The sequence below is a fragment of the Hippopotamus amphibius genome, chromosome 2, assembly GCF_030028045.1.
Source record: "Hippopotamus amphibius kiboko isolate mHipAmp2 chromosome 2, mHipAmp2.hap2, whole genome shotgun sequence".
NCBI lineage: Eukaryota > Metazoa > Chordata > Mammalia > Artiodactyla > Hippopotamidae > Hippopotamus > Hippopotamus amphibius.
Window position 1 is genome coordinate 108,287,872 of NC_080187.1, and position 21,841 is coordinate 108,309,712.

At 43.1% G+C, this 21,841-nt stretch overlaps 1 protein-coding gene across 1 annotated transcript in view; it reads left to right on the forward strand.

Moving 5' to 3' along the window:
- The window catches only part of LOC130845127 (probable ATP-dependent RNA helicase DDX60), an 82,932-nt gene that overhangs the window by 33,611 nt on the left and 27,480 nt on the right, over positions 1 to 21,841 (forward strand). Inside the window, exons 16-26 of the mRNA XM_057721883.1 lie at positions 442 to 600; positions 1,987 to 2,136; positions 4,465 to 4,584; positions 5,710 to 5,805; positions 9,397 to 9,512; positions 10,344 to 10,486; positions 10,586 to 10,695; positions 15,813 to 15,917; positions 16,462 to 16,590; positions 17,614 to 17,738; positions 18,543 to 18,701. Coding sequence (XP_057577866.1) covers positions 442 to 600; positions 1,987 to 2,136; positions 4,465 to 4,584; positions 5,710 to 5,805; positions 9,397 to 9,512; positions 10,344 to 10,486; positions 10,586 to 10,695; positions 15,813 to 15,917; positions 16,462 to 16,590; positions 17,614 to 17,738; positions 18,543 to 18,701 — 1,412 coding nt within the window. The remainder of the gene's footprint in view (positions 1 to 441; positions 601 to 1,986; positions 2,137 to 4,464; positions 4,585 to 5,709; positions 5,806 to 9,396; positions 9,513 to 10,343; positions 10,487 to 10,585; positions 10,696 to 15,812; positions 15,918 to 16,461; positions 16,591 to 17,613; positions 17,739 to 18,542; positions 18,702 to 21,841) is intronic.

Here is a 21,841-nt window from a genome sequence, read left to right on the forward strand (position 1 = left end):
TCCAAGTTCATAATCATTATTAGTAACCCAGCTGCCCCAACTTGAAGTAACCTAGAATTAGTACATTTTACAAAAGCTTCTCTGGACAAACAAATTAAGCCAGATAGTCTCTGCAGACCCTTAAAACTAATCCTGTGTTTAATCCCAGCAAAACATTTAAAAACTGTATTGTGATTGTTCAGTTGTCTTGGTATCAGATTGTAGCTCAAGTACCCTGAGGGATGTTTGAAAATCTTGATGTCTGCAATTTACTCTTAGTTAAGATAATGATCTAGGTGGTAGGAGATTTCTCCTACAAATATTGCAAAATTTAAAAGATGGTGAAATGCTTTTCTTGTAAAAATTAGTCTTTGGTTATTTTATTTTAAAAAATATTTTTAATCATTTAAAGGACATTGTAATTTAAAATCACTTTCAAAATGGACTTCGAAACTCCTATAGGTCACAGGAAATGACATAAAGGAGAAGAAAAAGAACAAATACTCAGTTGGCTTGGGGCCAGCTCGGTTTCAGCTGCAGTACATGGGCCACTATTTGGTGCGAGATGAGAGGAGAGACCCAGACCCCAGAGTCCAGGACTTTATTCCTGACACCTGGCAGGTAGGAAGGACAGAAGGAAACAGACATTTCTGTGTTTTATTATTAAATCTGATCTCAGGAGCTTCTCGTGACTGGGGATCCACATAGCATGTTTGACATGAAATTCTTAATGTTGTGTTATGTCATTGAAAATTGTCACAGGAAACATCAAATGTAGACTTCTTCCCATTTAAAGAAAGTGGATTTTTCCTATCATCCATTTTTCATAACTAGACCATTTTCTTGGAGGTATTTTGATGGATTCATGTATATATCTGTAGTTCTGTGTGTCATCCAACTGTATCATTATGGAATAGGATTGCCTATGTAAATACAGACATGTGCATAGAGAAATTCAGGGAGTGAAACAGTGTAGACAATACTTTAGATATTCACAGCCCGTACCTGTGACCATAGTAGCTATTTTTCTATAAATAAATGTAAAATTAATATTGATGGCTGTAAAATTTGGAATAAAAGGGTGCGTTTCTACATGGATTCAACCTTATCAAATTGCCTTTAACCTTATCAATTAAACGTGTTTACCTATAAAAGTGCCATTTCAGAGGTTCAATCTAACAGATGGTCTTATCAGAATCTGACTTTATTTTATCCTCCTTGTGTTGATGATGCTGGGGTGCCTCGGAAAACCGCTGCCTGCTGTTCAGGAGCAGGGGGACCAGGTCCTTCCTTCCTGAAGTGCAGGACACAAAGTAGCCAAGGGCCCTCCAGGTATCTCCCGCCCCCCCCCACCACCCGCCACTGTACTTCTTCTGATGTTGCCTTCACTCTGAGGTGTGGCCCAGAGTGGACCTGCCTTCAGAGAGTGTGCAGGATGGGGCTTTGGGGGCCTTTTCCATCTTCTGCCCATCACACAGACTAAATCATTTGACGAGTCCTCATTTTGATGAATAAAAGCATAGGCTGAAGGGATGAGGGTCTATTTTAATGAAGGTCCCACATGCTCTCCAAAGTAGGGGCCGGCATTCGTCTATTTAGAAAGTAGAAGATAAGCAGGAAAATGATGCATCATTGAGTTTTTTTCCTGCTCAGCTACTTTTTCACCCTCACAAAAATACATATTCTTAGGTCTTCATTTCTCAAAGCCATTGTGCACTTAGTCAGTGACAAGTAATCAGAAAGAAAATCTGCCCAAGAACAAGATATCTTGTTCAGACCCATTCTCTGTTTTCCACAAACCCACCTCCAGATGCTCAAAAGCACTGCAGTTCTCTCTTCTGAGAGAGGCCCTGAGTTCTTCACAGTTTCCTGTGTATCTCTTGGTGTGTTTTCAACTCCCAGCCACTCCTTTGCAGCTCAGAGAATTATGCTGAAAGTGTCTTAATATATTTGTTTTGCTAACATTCCTCTCATGGTGCTGACACAATGGTGCTCTGAATCCTGCAGCGAGAGCTCCTGGATGTTGTGGACAAGAACGAGTCTGCGGTCATAGTGGCCCCCACGTCCTCAGGGAAGACCTACGCCTCCTACTACTGCATGGAGAGGGTGCTGAGGGAGGGCGATGAGGGGGTGGTCGTGTACGTGGCCCCCACCAAGGTACATCCCAGGGCTGGGGGTCATCCCAGGGCAACGAGGGGGTGGTCACGGGTGTGGTCCCCATCAAGGTACGTCCCAGGGCTGGGAGTCGTCCCAGGGGGTGGTCGTGGGTGTGACTTGAATGTTTTCTTTCACTCCTGAACCTCCTCTTCTAAAATAATGCATGTGGTCAATGTGGTAGATCTAGCTCACTCTATTTTTTTTTCCAATTTATTTTTTTCCTCTTTTACTGAGATAAAATTGACATGTAACATGTTAGTTTCACGTGTACAACATAATGGTCAATGTTTATATGTATTGTGAAATGATCACAATAATTCTAGTTAACATGAATCACTTCATGTAGTTACACATTTTTTTTTCCTTGTGATGAAAACTTTTAAGAACTACTCCCCTGGCAACTTTCAGGTACCAATACGGTGTTGTTAATTACAGATGCTGTTACACCCAGGACTTACTTATCTTACAGCTGGAAGTTTGTAGCTTTTGAATCCCTTCCCCCCCGTTTCCCCTGCCCCCACTCTGGCCAACCACCAGTCTCATCTGTTTCCATGAGTTTCACTTTATTTTCTAACCTGCCTTTTCTCCTTCCAGTGTGAGAGACTAAAGTAACAAAAACTTTCTTTAGTGTTGTGAGGAAGAGGTCTGGTCTTGTGATCTTGTCATTCAGCTTTTTGCTTGAACTGAGAGAGGTACCCGCACTTTGCCGGGCAGTGTCCAGTCACTCAAGAACTCTGCATCGCCCCTGTCTATCATGAGATGCATCCTGTCTGCTCTTGGGCATCAGTGCCTGGCCTGTTTCTCCTGCCAAGTTTTCTTGCCATATTTCTTTTATGGCTAGAACCACCTACTGCCGAACTTAAGTACAGAAAGTATATTATTTAGGAGAAAGTTGGAGTTACAGGAAATATAAGTTTGCATATCCTTATTTACAACCCCTTCTTTTTAATGCAATTACTCTTAAGAAAGGCAGATTTACTTGGCGTAACTTTGATTCTACAGATTAAATTGAGATCTCACTCCACTTTAGTTTCTAGGAACATGTGGCATTGAGTGACTTGGGACTAGGCTCAGAATCAGATTGGTCAACATGATTAGTTGAAGCTAGCACTTTATTTTTGATTGTAGCTTTTTCATTTTTCACAGTTATGAAAGCAGTAAGTGTTGGTAGGAGGAAATTAATAAAACATATCAAGAAAAATTAAGCTTACTAAAAGTGGAATGGGTAATTCAACACAATATATATTCTTCTTCTAAAAGTTTTGGAAGCCAAATTACTCTTCTAAAAGTCTAAATCTGTTTTTATTCCCTCGGACAGTGTATGGAAGTATATATGCTCTTCTTTTTCCCAACAGTCCTCTGATCTTTAAAAATTTTTTTGCCATACTTATAGGTGAAAATTTCCATCTCGTAATAAATCTGCACTTCTGTAATCACTGATCACTGACTGGGGAGTCTTTCCATATGATTTCTGGGCAGTAATGTTTTTTTACTCATGAACTCCTTGTTCGTGAAATCTGCCCATTTTCTTTTTCTTTAGTGGAAGGGGACTGCCTTTTTATTGACTGGCCAGAACTTTGTATAATAAGTATATTCCTTTTTCTCTGTAAATTATAACCGATATACTTTTGTCATTTTATCTTTTTGCTATATTGTAGTTATATTAATGATATTTTCTTACTATCTTTGTGTAGTCCGAACTATCAATATTTCCATTTAGTGTTTCTGTCTGTGCTCAATATATGAAAATATGTGAAAATGTTCACTTTATAGTATCTTTATGCTTATGCTTATGTTTTCAAGTTTGCATTTTGGGGGCATAACGTATGAAATAGAGAGGTGTGTGTGGGTTTGCACACACTCAGTTTCCACTGGCTGCTACCTGTCTGGTCCAGGGCATGGGTCACCTGTACACTCACATGGTAGAGGCCCGGGGGACACCCCCACATTCGAGAAGCACACATCCACCCCAGCCGCCCCCCTCGGCCGTTCTCCTGTGCAGACTCACAGCTTCTCTCTAAGCGTTGGTCGCCCAGGTATCAGCTGTTTGTTTCTTGTGTGTAGGTGGCATTTCCTGTTGTTTTTCCTTCTGATGAAGCCATATTCTCCCATTTTACTTCAGGTTGAGGTTTCCAGTGAGGTTCAGATGTAGTAACAGAGCTCGAAGACAGCCTGTGGGTTAGTGTACATACGGCAGATGGGAAGAGAAGGCATGATGAAGTTTCCTGCCCTCCCAGCAGTACATATTTTTAGACGGTGCTGTCGTTCTCTGAGGTTTCACCCGTACCGTTATCATGAGATGAATGGATTTCTTTCCTTGTCAATCAGGCCCTTGTCAATCAAGTGGCAGCAACCGTTGAGAATCGTTTTAACAAAAATCTGCCCGACGGTGAAACTCTGTGTGGTGTTTTTACACGGGATTATCGTCACAATGCCCTAAACTCTCAGGTAGGACATACGTTAATTAATGCATTTGTTATCGAATTATATGATAGCACTTAGAAGTCTTTTTCAGTAGAAATGTAATATCCTGACAAGGCCTTCTAGAAATAACTTTCCTGAATTTACAAAAGATGAAGTGGCTTTAGAGAAAATTTAACATTGCCATGTTACAGAGAGTGAGAAATGGAGCTCACCTTTCTCAAGGACACTTACCTTTTGATTTTAGATTTCAATTCCAGTTCATGGGGTCATCTTGGTTTATAAGTGGATTGAAAATGATCCGAAGAACCCCATGTTATAAAAAGTAACAAACACCAATTTCCATTTAGAATAACTGTTTCTTGACCTTTCTTGATGAGAAGGATACTCATCATAATTTCAAGATGTTGTATTTATGGATGGACTCTATGCTGTTACGTAAATCAGAGAGGTTTACTCCTTACTGAGCTCACATAAAACAGTTAAAACCAAACAAAAAGTGGAAACGTGACTATAGCACATTGCACGGTAGATGCGAGATGTGGCACACAATTGCCTTTTGTAAAAGCATCGCTGCCCAGATGTGGGGCGTGTGGTCAGGACAAAGGCTGGCTGTTGGTGCCTCCACCGTTGGCGTCCTGGGACTGAGCAGGGTGGGGGCATAAACAGCGGCCATTCCGGCTGCATGTGCGTAGCCCCGACAGCCCCCACTTGCTCCAGAATCCAAGCCGCGTGGGCCAAAGTGTCACCAGGTGTGTTCTGAAGTCCAGCTTCTTCCTCTGCTCCATCCCCTCCCAACTTCCATAGTTGTTCGTTTTTTTTTAATAAACATTTTTCAACCTAAACTGAACTCAGGGTCAGATTTTGAAGAAAGAAACCTGTGACAACGAACTCTTCCTATTGTTATTACCTTGAAAGCTCATAAAGAAGAATTTAAACTGGAAATCTGATCTCTGACCCTTCTGACCTATAAAAATTGCAGTTTCACAAGACTCAAAGGACTGTATCACACAGCTTTAGTGAAACAGTCCACGGAACAATGTCATAGTCTAGTGATCCATTCAGGAGTTTTAACTCTCTCTTTTACATCCTTAGAGTGGCGTCTGCGTGTAGGAAGTGCTGTGTGTGTCTGCACAATGTTCTTGTCTTTAGGTGCTCATCACAGTGCCCGCCTGCTTCGAACTTCTGCTGCTAGCTCCGCATCGCCAGGCCTGGGTGAAAAGGATCAGATACGTGATATTTGATGAGGTAGGTTTGGTATTACTTCTCTGGGTTGAGCTCCTGGTTGCATAAATGCCACACTGAGGATGTTCGCTGCTCCTGGGCGTCATTGTCTGCGGGGAGTTTTGGGTGGGAGGGGGGTCCCTGGCTGCCCCCGTGAAGTCACACCAGGCTTTGGGCTCCTTTCTCCTGTTCTGGCTCAGGCTGGGGTATCCATGTCTGCAGACCCCTGCATGGCAGAGGAGCTGTCTTTGGTGACCACAGTTTCAGGGGAGCAGAACTAACCACCAGGGCATGCATTTTCCTGCACAGAAATTCCAAAATCTGATCTTTGCTCTCCAGAGCAAAGAATTGGGGGCTGTAACATTGATGTCAATTATGTACGTTACCTTATCAGTCATGGTCCCAGCAGGAAACAGATGACACACTCAAAATGGAACAGTTCAAGAAGAGCATTTTCCAGAGGTGTGTGGGTGGGGAGGACTGTGGAGTAGGTGCAGTAATCCAGGACAGGGAGCTTACCCCTCAGCCTAAAAGGACAAGGCAAGGACGTGGTCATTGAGACCCACAGGGAGATTCTGAGTGCGCTGGCCACTTTGCGAGGGCTGCCTTAACCAAGGAGCACACCCGGCTCAGGGTTACCTGCTGGGAAGGCAGCCAATGGTGCAAAGACCTCATCCTCATTCCCTTCGGGTCTCTCGCCCAGGCTCTCCTTCAGCCAAATCCAATGGAACCAGAGAGCACTGCAGCCCTTTTGAAATAGCCTCTGTGGGTCAGTTTCCTTGGGCAGAGAGAGCAGGATGGAAAATAATGGACATTTATAGTGCAAGTGAAGGATATTGAGAAAGTGTCTACAGCAGAATTAAGAATGTTTGTTCATAGAGACTTAAAGCATTATAAAGGAATTCTTTTGCTTCAAGGGGTTTTCAGTTTAAAGGGGAACTGATGATAAGCCTGTATTTCACTTAACTTTTCCTATTGTAAACTTGAAGCTGCCACGCAGGCTGTGCTTTGGATGTGTTTGAATCTGACTTACTGTGTTCATTTTGGCTCAATCTGTAGATACAGCATCTTGAAGGCCTTGAATATTCATATTAAAAAAAAAAATCCAACAGCTTTGTCTTTGCAAATCTAGAACCTTGAATTATACTCTGGTCTCAAAGCTCTGAAATGATGTGATGTGGGATACCTCAGTTTCCCCAGTTTTATGTCAGGGTGAAGCTGAAGGGCTTTGGAGACTGACGTCTATTCTGGCAGAGTCAGGGAAAAGTGCTATCTGTACAAAGCTTAAAGTTACCATTCAGTTGACTAGTGTATTATCTGACTAGGGCAAAGCCAAATAGGCAGTGGAATTTTTTTTTTTTTAATTATCTGGCTCTGATAGTAAGTCCTTTCCAGTTGATTGTCTGGTGTTATAGTTTACTCTGTTTAAAGGAGACCACATTTGAGCATCTTCCCTAAATCTAGTTCCATTTGCTCTATATGGTCAAAGGACATTCATTAATTCAGCAAGTATATGAGTGTCTCCACAGTACCAGGCACTGTCAGTGCTGGCAGTACCCAGGGTGAGTCACAGAATCACTGGAAAGAAGGGAATTAGATAATTAAACCTACCCATGACTGTGGCAGCCCGCATTGGTGTGTACGGTGATGAGAAGGGACAGCCTGTCCTCACCGTGGTGATGGTGGGGACACAGCAGGAGGACAGCTTTGCTGTGGGTGGTCAGAGAAGTCTTCCAGTGGGGTGACATTGAGCCCAACTCTGCAAGTTCAAGGTGGGTAGGAGCAGAGGGAACAATTCACGTGGAAGCTCTCGGGTAGGAAAGTTGTGTTGAAGGAACAAAGCAGAGTCCAGTGTGTCTGGAGGGGGGGTGGGCAGGATGGGGGGGTGAATGAAGCTGGAGAGACAGGTGAGGGATGGTTACTCGGCACAACATATGCCCTGTTCAGGAGTTTATGTTTTGTTCCGCATGCAGTGGGAAGGTATTGAAGAAATTTAATTGGGGACATGGCCTGCTCAAATTCATCCTTGAGACGTATCTGTTGGCTGTGATGTGAAGAAGATGGCCACAGGTGGCCAGGGGAGCTAGGAGGGTGGGCAGGAGGGTATTGTGGTCGACTTGGGGGGCCATGGACATGGAGAAAATGCTTAGCTCTGAGAGACATTTTGGAAAGTAAGATAAAGAGAAATTACTGATGGATTGATTATGGGAATTAAAAGAAAATTTGTGTCAAGATTTTCTATTGGCTGAATTTGCCAATATTTATGTAAAGTTGGCACGGCTGATTGAAGGTCAGAGGAGACCATGGGTGAGGAGTCAAGCTTCCGTGTCTTATTTTCATTCGCTAATTTTGAATCAACTGAAAATGTATTTAATTTATTTAAACTAAACTCAAACAACAGACAAAAACAGTTCACCCATTTCTCCCAGGCCCACCTCTTGCAATTACCTATCCTCGATATCTTTGAGCTTGTTTTTGTATCTGTGTGTGTGTTTAAGATTTCACGTGTGAGCCCATTGTTTGTCTTTTTATGTCTGATTTATTGATTTATTTCACTTAGCATCATGCCCTTGAGCTCCTTCCATGTTGTCACAAATGGGAAAATTTCATTCTTTTCTATGGCTGAGTTATTCCATTCTGTCTATACATACCACAATTTCTTTATGCATTCGTCCTTCAGTGGACACTTAGGTTGCTTCATATCTTGACTGTTATACGTAGTGCTGCGGTAAACATGGGGGATGCATACATCTTTTGTGTTCTTTGCATAAATACCCAGAAGTGGGATTGCTGGGTCACATGGTAGTTCTATTTTTAGTTTTTTTAAGGAACTTCCATACTGTTCTCCACCGTGGCTGCACCAATTTACATTCCCGCCAACAACATAGGAGGGTTCCCTTTTCTCCACATCCTCACCAACACTTGTTATTGGTGTTCTTTTTGAGACTAGCCATTCTGACAGGTGTGAGTGATAGCTCATGTGGTTTTGGTTTTCATTTCTCTATGATTGGTGATGTTGAGCATCTTTTCACGTGCCTGTTGGCCATCTGTTTGTTTTCTTTGGAAAAATATCTTTTCAGACCTTCTGTTCATTTTTTTTTTAACATGCAATAAACTGCATATATTTAGAGTGTATAATTTGGTATCCCTGTCTCCCAATTCATCCCCTCCCAACCCTCCCCGCTTTCCCCACTTGGTGTCCATATGTTTGTTTTCTACATCTGTGTCTCTATTTCTGCCTTGCAAACCAGTTGATTTGTACCATTTTTCTATATTCCACATATATGTGTTAATATACGATATTTGTTTTTCTCTTTCTGACTCGCTTCACTCTGTATAACAGTCTCTAGGTCCATTCATGTCTCTACAAATGTCCCAATTTTGTTCCTTTTTATGGCTGAGTAATATTCCATTGTATAAATGTACCACATCTTTTTTATCCATTCATCTGCTGATGGACATTTAGGTTGCTTCCATGACCTGGCTATTGTAAATAGTGCTGCAATGAACATTGGAGTGCATGTGTCTTTTTGAATTATGGTTTTCTCTGGGTATATGCACAATAGCAGGATTGCTGGCTGTTCATTTTTAATGGAGAAGGTTTGTCTTTAATAGGTCCACTGTCTTGGTGGGGAAATTGGAGCAGAAGTCTGGGAGCACCTCCTTGTCATGATCCGCTGTCCCTTCCTGGCCCTTTCTGCTACCATCAGCAACCCGGAGCATCTCACCGAGTAGGCATTAGCTTCTAGTCTGGATAGAATGCTCGTCTATTTTGAACGTTTGAATGCCATGCTTTCTATCTGGGTTCTGGAGAGTTTCATAACTTTCTGGTGAATTTATTACCTTATCTCTGGATATTCAAGGAACAGAGTCACCCCTCCTGGCAGGTGCTGAGCAAGGCCACACTCTATAAAGGAAAATCCAGGATTCCCCCAGCTGGATCTGTAGTTGAGTAGGAAATTTCCCCCATATCTCAAAAAAGCTTCACCAGGAGGGATTGCTTTGTGTTTCTTTTCCTTTGTCCTTTACCAAGAAATAAAATTAAAATGATATAATGACATGTTTTGCCGTGGACCTTGAGGTTTTTTATGTCATCCCACTTCATAGATGTTTAGAAAGAGAGTGAAGCCTTATTAGTTGAAAGCCTCATATCAATTTTTCCCTGGGCTAGATTTTTGCCCTCTAACAACAATTACAGCAAAGACTCCTATTTGCCAGGTACTGTTCTAAGTGCCTTGCATATGTTAATTTATTTAAATGGCCAACAGCCCTTATGATTTATTCATTTATTTTCCTTACTCCTGTTTGATTGTCTTTTCCATACTACTATTATTATTATTTCCATTTTAAATGTGGAAAATGAGTCACAGAGAGATTCTGTGATTCAACCAAGAGCCTAGCTTTTAGTAAGGAGACTGGGATTCAATCTTAGGTCATCTGGCTCCAGAGCCTATTTCCTTAAGTACAGTTTTTAAGGCACCTAAAATTTTCTTTATTTAAAATACTTGCACAGGAAGTGGTTCCATGTTCTGCCTACATAATATGTAATTTTAATTTTTAAGGTGGCTACGATCTGTAAAACAGTACTGGAAACAAGCAGACAGTATGATGGAAAAAAATACTGCCTCTGCGAGAAACACTGGCTGCCGCGCCAGTTCTCACAAACACCACTTACTGACGAAGCAGTCGTATAAAGTGAGACTTGGTATGTTTGGCATATGCATAGGAATTTTATCTTTTCCTTTCAAGTTACTCCAGTCATTGTAGGTTCATTCATTTGGAAATCCTTGCTCTTCATTTCCAGTGCTCTATGGAGAGAGATACAATGACTTAGAGAAGCACATATGTTCCGTAAACAACCATGACATTTCCTTTGACCATTTTCACCCGTGTGCCGCCCTGACAACAGATCATGTGAGTCATGCTTCTGCCATATTTGTTCTGAGTCACATCAATTGTTTGTGTCACATGGTAAAGCTGCCTGGGTGATACTCATCAGAATTGCAGAATCCATACTCTGTAACAGATATTTAACCTGAGTTCTAAAAGAAACAAGAACAACTGCATAGTTTTCATCTGCTCCTCAATGGTGTCTGTATCTGCAGAGCTTAAAAATGGCTGAATATTTTAACCTGAAGTTTTTTGGGGTTGATTTTATTTATTCTTTGCCCATTTTCCTTCTTCTCAGCACCCGTGTCCATCTGTCCACCTTCTCGGACACCAGCTCTTCTCTTAGTGCAGCTACAACTGTGTGTGGACAGTACCTCATATGTGTGAGAATCTGATTGCTGTGAATTAGGTCAAATAAGAAAAGATGCTTTGCACTAACATAACAATCATAGCGTGACTTTTTGGTAATCAATAAGGTGGTGGTCTTAAGGGGGCCTCATTTGGGGCACTGGGCTGTGAATGGGGGAAGATTTCTTAATTTCTCTTGCATATTTTTTTTTTCCTTTTTCATTCTGTTCTCAGGAATGGCTCATTAAAGCTCCGGTTGCCTCTCAAAGTGATAATTAGACAATAGTTTGCCTTCCTTCCAAGACCGGACAAGTTAAATATACTCTAACTTCTGTTGTCAGGTGAAGCCTTCTAATCGGACAGCTTTTAAGGCACATGCAATTTTCTTTATTTAAAATATTTGATGTCACAGGGAGTAGTTCCATGTTCTGCCGAAATAGTCATCTGGATCAGAAAGCTAATTTAGATAAAGTGAGGATGATTCTGACCCTGCCAAGCCTCTGAGGGCTTTGCTTTGGAACTGGCCAAAGGTGCAGCTCCTTAGCTAGGCTTCCCAGGTCTTCTAGGACCTGGCCCCAAGTTCTTTCTGATCATCCACTCAATGGATTTTACCTGGAAGCCCTCACGATTTATACATAAATTGGAGTATTTCAGCAGAGATGCAACATGCCCGTTGTCCAGACCCTGTTCATCTTTGATGATTCTTCTCATGGGAAACCTCTTCAGAATCCTCTGCAACTTCCTTAGCTGGATGGAATCTTCTCTCCATAGCACCTTGTCTGTATTACTTGTATGACAGCAGTCATGGTCAGCTTGCTGCTCAAGTTCTTTACATGCTTGTCTTCTAGACTAAATCCTTGAAGACAAATTTTGTGTCCTTGTAGTTTGAAACTAACTGCTATGTATATAAAATTAAAATGTACGTGAGATAAATATAGACAACCCAAATGGAGCACTTACTTTGGGCTCTAAGAATTTTACCTATTTTGTCTCTTTTAACCATCACAACAGTTTTAGGATGAATGCCGTATTGATTTTCGCATTTGGCAAGTGAGGAAGGTGGAGCAGAGGGAACTTGTACCACCGAAGAAGGGGTGGGGCTTGGATGCAGTCTCAGATCGATTCCAGAGCCTGCAGTCTCATCACTCTATTCTGAGCGATCTGGTGGACAAATGCTTGGCTTTGGGCTGTAGCCTTTGGGCTGTGATATAGTAGCTTCTAAAAGCAGCGGAATGAATACTAGTGATGGTAATTTTCCCATAGGATTTTATTGTGGAACTTTCTCTTTTGTGTGGCATTGGCTCCATCTACACTCTAAAGAAAACTAAAATGTGGACAGAATTCCTGTGACTTAACTCATACCCCCAAGCTAGAATAGTGATGATAGCCCTCAAATTCATACCAAGACTCCTTTCTCTGTCTTCCCCTCCTTTTCTCTTTTCTTTCCGTGTTATTACCTGGCATTTTTAAACAGCATAGTATTTTCACAATCATTTGTTGTGTGTCGATGGTTCAGGGCAGGTTGTCTTTCAGCGGCAGTGAGCACGTGGTGGGGAGGAGTTGACGAGGCTGACATTTTGGTCCAAGTGCCTTTCCTCTATCTCAGTGGCTATTAATGGAGTCACTGGGAAGCTGCTCCAGCTGCTCTCACCCCGTGTGACTCCTGCAAAGGTCATGCTGCTGCGTGAGTCTCCTTCAGGCTGCTGGACTTTTGCAACAGGAATACGGCTTGGTCGGTATTAAATATGTATTTTGCAGCCGCGTGTGTTGCACGTGTTTATATTGGGAAACATCTTAATATAAACACGTGCATAAAAAGCAAGTGGGCCTTTCTGAACAAGGAGATGCTTCCTGATCTTGTGTAGTAGACCTCAGATTGAGGTGAGAGGGCCAGGTGGCGTGGGAAAGCATAGTGAATTGCGGCAACATAAAGCGAAGAGCCGTCCCCCTGGGGCATCTGCCCTGTGGCTCTGTCAGCGGGGTGGTTCCAGAAGGGAGGGGGGCAGGATGAGTGAGGCAGGGGAGTGCCGGCCTCCACGGGAGCCCTGTGTGTGGCTGGCACAGAGCAGGGAGTTACCCGGGTAGCCGGGGACAGCAGTGGGCTGCAGGGGTGGGGAGGGGCAGAGTGGGGTGTGTCAGCCCCAGCAAGTGTGGGAGGAGCCGCTGCTCTCTTTCGGCTGCACGTGGAGCAGCGTTTCCGTCACCTGCAGAGATGGGGACAACGTGATTTGCCAAAACACCATCGTGGTGTGGTGCTGTGTGTTCATAAACGAGAGTGTGAACCTGTGACCTTTTATGTCTCTTCCTTTTCCACCTGGGCTGGCTCAGTTTTTTACCCGCTCGTTAGTTATCAAATAGTGAAGACCCACCGAAGGGAATGCCCAGCTTTTAGCCACGGAGTTGTGAAATTGATTTCAAAAAATTAAGACCCGTAAGTTGGTCATTCATTAATCACAGTGGCAGTTGAGGCACTGGTCGCATGCCAGGTATTTTACTGTGCCACATATCACCTAGCTGAATTCTGACAACAAATCCACGGCAAAGGCAGAATTGCCCTCCGTGGCAGACATTAGGACACGCAGGCTTTTGCAAGAGGCTAAGAGCCCTAAGAAATTGTAAGCATTTTAGTGACCAAAACAAAAGATTTATGATAGTTCTTAGATTTATTTTATTTTATTTAGTCAGAGATAAGTTGCCACTTTTAAGTAGTAATAATAAGAGAACAAAATGCTAACATTCCAAAATAACATATTCACATACTCTTTGGCAAAATGCAGTTTTTTTTTTTCTGTTCAGCTAGTTCAGTGCTCAGGCTGAGAGTGCTCAGAACCACTAAACAGTGGTTCCAGGCAATCACCTGCATCCTTTAGATTTTCACAAGCCTCATTCAAAGCCCGATTGGTGATTTTAATTGAAATATGTTTGACATAAAACCTTGGGTAAGTTTAATGGGTGCAGCGTGTTGATTTGATACATGTATTTTGCAGTGTGACTGCCACCTGTGTCGTCTCAGTCCTCATCTCTTTTTCATGGTGGGACAATTGCGATCTAGTCTCTTAGCATGTTTGGTGTTCATAATACAGCTTTGTTGTCTGCAATCACCATACTGGGCATTTAGCTCTTCAGGACTTATTATCTATTAGTTTAAAAACTTTAGGACTTCCCTGGTGGCACAGTGGTTAAGAATCCACCTGCCAATGCAGGGGACATGGGTTCGAACCCTGGTCTGGGAAGATCCCACATACCACAGAGCAACTAAGCCTGTGCACCACAACTACTGAGCCTGCGCTCTAGAGCCCACGAGCCACAACTACTGAGCCTGCGTGCTGCAACTACTGAAGCCTCACTCCTAGAGCCTGTGCTCCGTGACTAGAGAAGCCACCACACTGAGAAGCCTGTGCACCGCAACAAAGAGTAGCCCCCGCTTGCCGCAACTGGAGAAAGCCCGTGGCAAGCAACAAAGACCCAATGCAGCACCCACCCCCCCGAAAAAAAAAGTTTAAAAAGCCGGTACTGATGTATTTATCTTGTTTGCTTTTACCACAGTCTCTAAGGTGGCAGGACAGATGTTTTGATCCTATATTGTAGATGAGGAGCTAGCATTTAGAGGTAGAATTAGAACCTGATCTTCTGATTGAAACTTGATCATACTTTCCACCCTACCAAACATTTTTTTTTTTTCAACTGTGTTGTTTGGAGTGGCTTTTTTTAGTCAGAATTTCCAAACCTGGGTTTCATAAGTTAGTAGCTGTTTACCAAAGTAAGTTCCCTATTGTCAGATAATTATAGAGAAATCTATATTCTATTGCCCCTTCTTGGAGATTTAAGATTTCCAATGACAAACCTTGAGGAAGCCTATTCCTAAAATTTACCTCCCCCTTTTCTTTTGAAGAAAACCTGCTGGAATCTTAGGGATCATAGTTTCACAGGCGGTGAATTTGTAGCAATAGTGATTGAATCCAGTAGAATTTACTGCAATATAAGGTTTTGGAGAACAGGAATTTTTAATTTATATTTTAAAATCTTTGTGGAAAAATAAATGACGTGGCTTAAAGCAGAACCAAGTCGGTGACCAGGGGAGAAGTTTCCTTGAGTGTCATGAAGGTGACCTTCAAGTTACCTTAGGACTTGGGAAAATCACATTTGCCCCTTTATCCTGGCTTGGTGATCAAAAGCCAGGAATTATATTCATAATTAAATCAGTTTCACTTCCGGCTACAGGGTGGAGGTTGTGGGTTCTTTTTCTTTCTCTTTCTTGCTTTTCTTTTTTCTTTGTCTCATATGATTCCATTTACATGAAATATCTAGAATAGGCAAACCTGACGTTCGGCCATGTCCCATGATCGATGCCCCAACACCACCAGGGACAGAAGGCTCCACGTGAGAACGCCTGCCCAAGCCTCCCAAAGGGAAGCACTCCTTCAGCTCCTCCACCCCCTCCTGAGGTTCCAGGAATGTGAGATTGCGCGGGGGCCCTTCTTAGGCTGTGTGTTCTTGTCTAAACTGAGTCCACAGATCTTTCAGCCTCCCAGCCCTCGTAGAGAACTGGCTCATCTGAGAGGTCTTAGGAAGTACAAAAATTTTTCGGTGGGCTTTTGGTTTTTTTCTCTCTTAGTAAATCAGGGACACTCTTGGTTAGTATTTTGTTTGCACTGAGCAGTTACTGAGCATTTTAGATCAGTGCTGTTCTCAGTGGCTTTGGGTTCATGACAGTGAGTGACGCTGAGGCAGAGCATGGGACGTCAGACGGAATAGAAGGAATATTACATTGTTCACTTTTATTTTAAACATAGATTGAAAAGTTTGGATTCCCTTCTGATCTTACCCTTTCACCTCGAGAAATGATCCAGCTTTATGATACCATGTTTGAATTCTGGGAAAGTTGGCCCAGGGCTCAGGTAAATAGTAATTCTACAATTATTTTTAATTGATCATGGTGGATGGTCACTGCTGTTCACAAAGACAAGCTCTCACTCTTTCTAATCACTTGCATCTGATCTTTGAAAATTACCAGTGGACTCTTTCCAAAATAAGGCTACCCCTTCTCTCAACAGCCTTCCTCCTGACGGTCTGTGTTTCCCTGTAACTGGGCACAAAGCCCCTGAACTGCACACATGCTTCCTCTTTCACTTTCTGGGACAGGACGGTACTCTTGTCTTCCTTCCTACGTGCTGACTCCTGGGTTTCTGTTCCTGCATTTCTCTCCTCTCACGCCCCTTCCTTCTCTCTGTCCATCTGTGTTCATCGCCTGTTTGGTTTTGCTGCACATTCTGCCCTAAGAGTTCATTGTCCTATCAGGTTTACGTAGCAGAAATGATGGGGAGATAGAAGTTCGACCTCTACTCTCAAGACGCTTGTGATTCTGCTAATGAGACATATGGTTGAGAAACACTTGGCTTTTCTTGCATGATTTTATTGAATTTTGTGGTATTCCTTTTCAAGGAGTTGTGTCCAGAGGAATTCGTTCATTTTAAGAATAAAATAGTCATTAAAAAGATGGATGCTAGAAAGTATGAAGAGAGCTTAAAGGCAGAATTGACAAGCTGGGTGAAGAACGGCCACGTCAAGGAGGTAATTTTCACACGAGTTTTGGGTGAAGCACCTGTGTGTTCTTGCTTCCTTGAGTTGTGCTGTGCAGTCATGACTATTTTCTGGATGTTTTTTTTTTTAATCTTCAGCTTCCATTTTAGGATTTTCAGTTAAGCATTGAGTCCAGTGACTCTGAGATAGACTAGAGAGAGAGAAGGGACCTCAGCCCTTTCCTAGTGCCCTGTCCTCCCCCCAAAGCATGCTCCTCTGACAGATGAGGACAGAGGGGCCCTTTCCACGGTCCAGGTCTCGATGCCCGGGCAGTGTTGGATTGGAATCACATTGACAGTAGCTGAGGAGAGCTTTCACTCCTTTATCTCTTTTTCATCTGGAAGATTTTTTTTTTCTTTTATGACTTTTATTTTAATTTTGTAGAAACTACTTTTGTATTAAACCCTTGACCTGGGGTCGTGTGAGTGATGCATATTTATTTTAAGTAAGTTGATGGTCTTTTTATTTTGGAGTTTGCTCTGTTGTCACATATTCAGGTTTCTGATTTTGGGGGTGTGACATACATTAGACTTTGCTCGGGTGAGTTTTTCCCATTGTGTATTAACTTAGACTATCTCCTCCTGCTCAGAAATATAACAGTTATATTTTATTCCACTTATTTTGTCAAGAAAAACCTTTAAAATGCATTCATAAGTGATACATGATAGAGAGAGACCGATTCGCCCCACCTCCTACCATAGCAGAGCCAGCATCATTTCCTGAAGAATTCTCTTCCTGACTGATTTGTGTTGCCTTTAAAAATTGCATGTTAAATTGCATGTGTGCAGGTATTACTGTGTCTTTTTGTTCTCTAGTGTATAGATTTTTACATTTCTCTGATGGTTCTTTTGCAATGGTTTATCTTATACTTTCATTATGATTGTTTTTGTTTCATATTCTATGAAAGAACCACAGAAACGTAGATTGGATAACTATGAGAAGGTTTTAGCCAGAAGCAGGAATTCATGTCTTCATTTTGCAGAATGTAAAATGATTTTCTTTTCACTGCTGCAGGCCAAAATGGTCCTGAGGAAACTTCGTCCTCATTCGGTTGTTAGTTCAGAAAACATGGCATGTATGTTTCCGCTTCTTGTTGAAAAGCTAAGGCAAATGGAGAAGTTACCTGCACTCTTTTTTTTGTAAGTCATTCAGTTTGTTTCTGGTTGTAATTTGTATTAGATGCATTCCTTTAAGTAGAGGAAAGTTATACAAACTTGACAGTTGCAAAGTAGGGTTCAAGGTGATTTTTGGTGCACTTTTGCTCTCAGAGTGGGTATTTAAAACTACACCTTTCTAGCTCAGTTCTTAAAAAAATAATTTTACTTGTGCTATTACATATTACCTTCTTTATTTGGTTTTCTTCAGAAATACTGAATTACTATGTTGTACAACTGAAACTAACATGGTGTTGTAAATCAACCATACTTCAGTAAAAACAAAAACCAAAAAACTGGGCTTACATATATTTACCTGATACGAAGGGTCTTTGATTCTGTTATCAGACAGACCTGAAGACCAGTGGAACTAAATACAAGAACAACTACAAGAACAATAAAAATAAATAAAAAAGAGTAAAAATTTTTTTGTTAAAAAATTTCTTTTTCTCATCTCTTAAGAGGGGAAGGGGGAGCATCTCTTGTATAAATAGAGAAGATCCACTGTCATCTGTCCCTTGCCTGTGGGGTTCCTGACCCCACATATAGGAGAAATCTGGGGGCTCAGCTTGCCATTGTCCCAGGAGGGGGCTTCTTGTTTCCTGTAAGGTGGTTAATGATGGGTCTGCTGACCAAGGACACCTCGGGCGCATTCAGGACAGAGCTCATAAAAGTGGAAATTAAAAACTCCACGGCTGTAGCTCAGGATGACAGCAGTGGATGGATATAGGATCAAATTATATTTATCACATGGCTTTCAAGGCAAGCATTCTTTTCCTTTGTTTCCAGATTTAAATTGGAGGCTGTAGAGAAGAGCGCTGAAAGTGTGAAAAGGCACCTGGAGGTAAAGCAACAGAGCAGAAGGCCCTCCAAGGCTGATAAGGAGGCCCACGACATGGCGAACAAACTTCAAAAAGTTAGAAAATCCCTCGAGAAACAGAAGACACTGTGAGTATGGGACGCGACACGTGGGTGGTTGGAAAGCTGAAATCGTCACAAGTCCCCGCAGGAACGTAGCCCGGGCTGCACAGACATCCGGGTTGTTGCTTATTCGCAGGCCAGTTCTGTGCCGTGGAGCATGTGTGTGCCCCTGACGCCTCTGCCTTGGTCTCGGTGTCTGGTTCTGATGACTCTGGGTCTGAGGTGCGGCTCCCCTCCCTCCCATCCTCCGACGCACCCGGCGTCGCAGCGGTCTTCTCCTCGGCCGCGGGAGCTTGGAGGCTCACCACCCTGCAGTCTAGCTGACACCGCTCTTGCTGACGTTCAGACCGGTGAACTTGCCGCCGCCTGCTGTTATTTCTCCTGGGCCACCACGTTTGGAGTTTTGCCCTCCCTTTTTCAGACCGCTTCCTACTACTCTCCTCCGACAGTGCTCCACGGCGCCGCTGCTCCCTGCGGGACGCGCCCTCCTGCACTTTCCCGAGACGTGGCCCATCTGCCTTGAGGGCCGTCTTCCTGCTCGCCCCCAAAGCTTCTGCTCATGAGTTCGCTGTCCCTCTCGGAAGCGTGCCCTCAGCCCCCACTTAGGTGTAGTGCCCTTTCTCCTGGGCTCGCTACGCGGCAGTATTTGGTAGGTCAGGGATGATGCGTTGCTCTCTTTTCTTCCTAAATTGTTGGCTCCCTCACAGCAGGGACCATGCATGTTCCTCTTTTTATTAATATCTCCAGTTGTTACTGAATGACTCGGGTTCCGCGGCTCGCTGCTTACGAAATCAATTCCATGCTCACAGAGGTCGGTAGAAAGGAAAGGTGCCATGCTGGCAATCTGGGGAGATGGTGGACTCAGTGTCTCCCCAAAACCACTTCCAAAGATTCTTCTAGGCCATGAAAGTTTTAAAGGGAAGGAGGGGAGTCATCTCAGTGAATCCCTGAGACGGGCGTCAGAGTCGTCGCCGTTCCCCACTGGGTGCAGAGCCATCGACTCCTCGTGAGCTTCCTCTAGATGTTACTTTGTTCACGCAGCTTGTTCGGGAGATGGCTAAAGGGGAAGCTGGGGAAGAGGTCTGGGCACCTGCTAATTACGGATTCTTTCATTTCTCCTGCTTTGATCCACGGAAAGAACTGACACGTTAGGCAAAGTATTGTGTGATCAAAAGACTTGAAAGGTGGGCCCGGGCCAGAGATGAGTAGAGCATGGGGTGCCTGGTGACAAGTTAGTTACAATACAGCTCTGCTAAAGTGACAAGGAAAGGGGTTTCCTGCTGAGGTGGTTTCCTGCAAAGAGCTGCTTACGTCGTCTTAAGACATTGCTTGGCAGGTCACAGCTGCTTCCTAAATATTTTGCAGTGAATGGTGATCACTTCCCTGAAAGCTGAAACAGCTTTCAGAGTTGCTTGGACTCAGATTTCTCACATTCTGGAGCAAGTCAGAGCTTCCTGCTGGCACTTCCATGTCTCTTCCATATGCCTGTTGTGCTGTTTCCCTGGAAGTGATGGTAGCTGTCAGCCTTTTTAGCCACTAGTCTGTAGACAGCTTTTCTTCAGGGTAGTCACAATGTCAAGTTGGATGAGTGACCAACAGGCCAAGCTATAAAAATAAGAAGGATGTTTTTGTGAACTAAGAATGGCACTGCCATATTGGTAAACAAAGGATGTTGCAGCCATCAAGCCATCACTTACCCTGACGGTGCCCCTTGAGGGGACTCAGATGGGAAAACACAGGACACAGGCCCCCAGATGGCTGAGGTGCACGTCAGAGGAATGATTTCAATGAGCCCAGGCTCTTGTATTTTCCCATATGTAGAAAAGCGCTAATTTCTTTAACTTGAGATGTCTGGAAAACAGTATGGAGTTTCCTTAAAAAACTAAAAATAGAACTACCATATGACCCAGCAATCCCACTCCGGGGCATATACCCTGAGAAAAGCATAATTCAAAAAGATACATGTACCACAGTGTTCATTGCAGCACTATTACAATAGCCAGGACGTGGAAGCAACCTGAATGTCCATCGACAGATGAATGGATAAGGAAGATGTGGCACATATATACAATGGAATATTACTCAGCCATAGAAAGGAATGAAATTGAGTTATTTGTAGTGAGGTGGATGGACCTAGAGTCTGTCATACAGAGTGAAGAAAATCAGAAAGAGAAAAACAAATACCGTATGCTAACACATGTAAATGGAATCTAGAAAAATGGTACTGATGAACCTAGTGGAAGGACAGGAGTAGAGATGCAGATGTAGAGAATGGACTTGAGGACATGGTGGGGGGCAGGGAAGCTGGGACCTAGTGAGAGAGTAGCATTGACATATATACGCTACCAAATGTAAAACAGATAGCTAGTGGGAAGCTGCTACAGAGCACAGGGAGACCAGCTCCATGCTTTGTGAAGACCTAAAGGGGTGGGATAGGGGTGGGAGGGAGGCTTAAGAAGGATATGGGGATATATGTATACATATAGTGGATTCACTTTGTTGTACAGCAGAAACAACACAATACTGTAAAGCAATTATACTTCAAAAAATATAAAAAAAATACAAAAGAAAAAAAAGAAACAGTAATCCTTTGATGGTCTGACTACCTAGTCTTTGTTGCAAAAACTTCTGTATATCCTGGTTCCTCCCTCACCTCTTTGGAGCTGTTTTCTCAGCTATTTAAGAAGCAGTGTCCTGGGCTTGAAGTCCTCAGGATGTCCGCCGAATAGAACATAATCCTCAGTTTTTAGGTTGTGCTTTTTTTTTTCAGTCAATGTTTTCCTACCTTGTTCAGCACGATGATTACACTGAGGGTGTTGGGACCCTTGCCCTGGGCCCTGTTTCAGCAAACCTCACGCCGGCCACCCCCTCTGCATCCATTCCCTTAAAATTAGGAGTCGGTACAGCTCAGGAAAGATTCCACTGGAGCTCACTCTCACCTTTCAGATTCCAGGTGGTTACAGGGCTCTCTTTGCGAGGGTAGGAGGAGGATGTATTTTATTTGAAAGTTTGTTACCTCCATGTAAGACTTAGAAATCCTTCAACAACAGTATGGGGGCCTCTGTACACCCTCTGCCTGTGCTCTGTCTACAGTCAGGCCAGGCCTGCCCAGTCCTGCCGTTGCTGCTGGAGGTGAGGGGAATGCCAGAGGAAGTGAGTTGTTAGTT